Consider the following 2,496-nt stretch of genomic DNA (forward strand, 5'->3'; position numbering starts at 1 on the left):
GCTGGAAAGAGAAGGGACATAGTAGCCCTACTTTCACCCATTTGACAAACTTGAGAGTAGATGGACCTTGATTTTTGAAAATGAGTTTTGCAAAAAGACTCAATAAACTTTGATTTTGCTTTGAAACAAATTTATCGCAAACAGAGCCAGAAAACGAGTAAATTTGCTTCAAAAGTATCATGAACTGACACCTGGTCTAATGACCAGAGGAAGACCCCATGGCAGTGGGGACATCCCTGTTCAATCCAGTTGAAGCTTCAGGACAGGCTGAGCTTGTCAAAGAGGTACTCGGCCAAGCCGTACTCCGGTGCCTCCATCTGGCGCAGGTTGGTCAGGTAGCTGCCCATCTTCTTGAGGACATTGGCCTGCTCGTCCAGACAGTGCTGCTCCAGGAAGTTGCAGAGGTAAGCATCACCCTTCCCCTTGGCCAGCTCGTGCAGGTTGAGCAGGTTCTGGTTGATGGTCATCTCCATGTGGAAGGCACATTCCATGGCCCTGAGGCCCCCCTGCCAACTGTTGGGGTCTGGTCTCACAATGCGGGTCAGAAGAACATGGCCACCATGCTCATTCTGCAGGAACAGGAACACCTCCACACTGGCCTTGCAGATGAATCTCTGGAAGAATCTCTTGAAATTCCCCAGGGACACGTCATCAAGTATGAGGAGCAGATGTGGCAGCAGTCCCAAGAAGGCGCCAGGGATTGCAGCTAAGTCATATGACTTGCACCTGACTTCCTCATATAAACCACAAACATCTTGAGAGCTGCGCAGGTGTACCAGGTTACTGGCGAAGCCATTTTGGTGGAGATATGCCCCTGCTGCCCTGATTAGCTGAAGCTGCGTACCTGGTGAGGTGATGTGGCCTGCTGTGAGTGGATGGAAACTGATAGTATATAAGAGTGAGAGGCCCAGGGCTCGGGGTCTTTCGCCTACACAGTCAATGCTCTCCCAATAAACGTGTGCAGAAGGATCCTATTGTGGTGTCTTTCTTGCTGGCAAGTCAGGCGTCCCACAATCAAGGTCAAAGTAGAAGGCCATAGCCAGGTACACATAGGAAGCATGGAGCAGCAGCTGAATATGGGTGTTGATGGCGTCCTCACAACAGGGGTCATAGTTTTGTAGCACTTGTGAGGGCACTTCAGCCATGGGGGCCTCTTGAAAACAACCACAGTCTCATCAGTACTGTACCCTCTCAGAAGTGCAGAGCGGAGTCAGATGTCATGGGCTGGCTGTCCAGGAGCCCCTCCGAAGTGTCCCAATGGAGCTGAAAGCAGAGGTCTCAGGCTGCTCTGGGTAGCCCTGCTCTGCTCGTGCTCCGCCCCACTGGAAATGATGGTTGGCACCTGATGATGACATCATTTCAGCACCAGGGCTTAGAGAGGGGCCGGGCAGGCTCAGGAGTGCTGAGGGCCATGTCAGGGCTGCCTGCTGGGTCCTGACTGACCTGCACCTGTGAACTTTAAACCACCATGGTGTGGATGGATAATCTACAAGCCTTAGACTAAATTCTCTGGATGTTTACAAAGCCATTTCTCTAGATAACCACAAAACGTTATTCCTTTCAACTTGCTGCTCTATGCTTTCTCTAGAAAATTTTGTATCAGAATGCTTTATTTGACCGACCTCAACTATTATTCACCTGACTCTATGAGAACAGGGTCAGTGCTCAATTCCATCAGTTGACCAGGCAACTGTACGATGACTTCTGCATACATATAAGATTTCAAAAAAGGAGATTTTAAGATTTTAAAGTTTGCCGGGCATGGTGGCGCACGCCTTTAATCCCAGCACTCTGGAGGCAGAGGCAGGCAGATTTCTGAGTTCCAGGCCAGCCTGGTCTACAAAGTGAGTGCCAGGACAGCCAGGGCTACACAGAGAAACCCTGTCTCGAAAAAAACCAAAAACCAAAAAATCAAAAACAAAAACAAAAACAAAAACAAAAAAAAAGATTTTAAAGTTTTATTTTTCAGGAGTAATAGTATTTGTGTTTGTTTGGTTTAGTTTGTTTTGATTTTTAATGGATGAGGAGGGTCCCTGAACAGCAGAAGCTTTGATGTCTCTCCATGGAAAGTACAATTATTCCTCGTTACCAATCATCAGTCAACATTTGTTTTACTCTCATTGCCATTAAAGTAGCTTTTTGTTGTTTATAATAAAAGTATTACTCAAAGGTGCTTAAAACTAACATTAGAAATGTAGTTTAGGAGAGTGTGCAATACAGAAGCTAACAGTTTCTGGGACAGGCAGGAGCTACAGAGCTTCTGAGGCAGCACCATTTTCCGGCTCCAGACATCCTGCCACCTTCCCGGCCAGAGGAAAGGTGTCTGCCTGGCCCAGGAGGCTTTTGTCTCAGGATCCGCGGTAGCCATCTTGGTTCCAGGACTCCAAAAAAGTAGTCTGCACTGGTGAGAGTGTGGACTACTGAAGCTAACAGCTTCTGTGACAGGCCAAAGCAACACAGCTTCTGGGAAAGGTCCTGTTTTGGGCCTTCATCTTC

At 47.8% G+C, this 2,496-nt stretch overlaps 1 protein-coding gene across 1 annotated transcript; it reads right to left on the reverse strand.

Moving 5' to 3' along the window:
• Positions 1-257: 257 nt before the first annotated feature.
• On the reverse strand, positions 258-1,145 carry LOC110287929 (ferritin heavy polypeptide-like 17). Its single transcript, XM_021154416.1, has 2 exons — positions 1,020-1,145; positions 258-656 (listed from the first exon to the last, which is right to left on the reverse strand). Exons 1-2 carry the CDS (start codon positions 1,143-1,145, stop codon positions 258-260), a joined length of 525 nt encoding a protein of 174 aa, XP_021010075.1.
• Between the last annotated feature and the right edge of the window lie 1,351 nt (positions 1,146-2,496).

This window comes from Mus caroli, unplaced genomic scaffold (assembly GCF_900094665.2).
Source record: "Mus caroli unplaced genomic scaffold, CAROLI_EIJ_v1.1 scaffold_8144_1, whole genome shotgun sequence".
Lineage (NCBI taxonomy): Eukaryota > Metazoa > Chordata > Mammalia > Rodentia > Muridae > Mus > Mus caroli.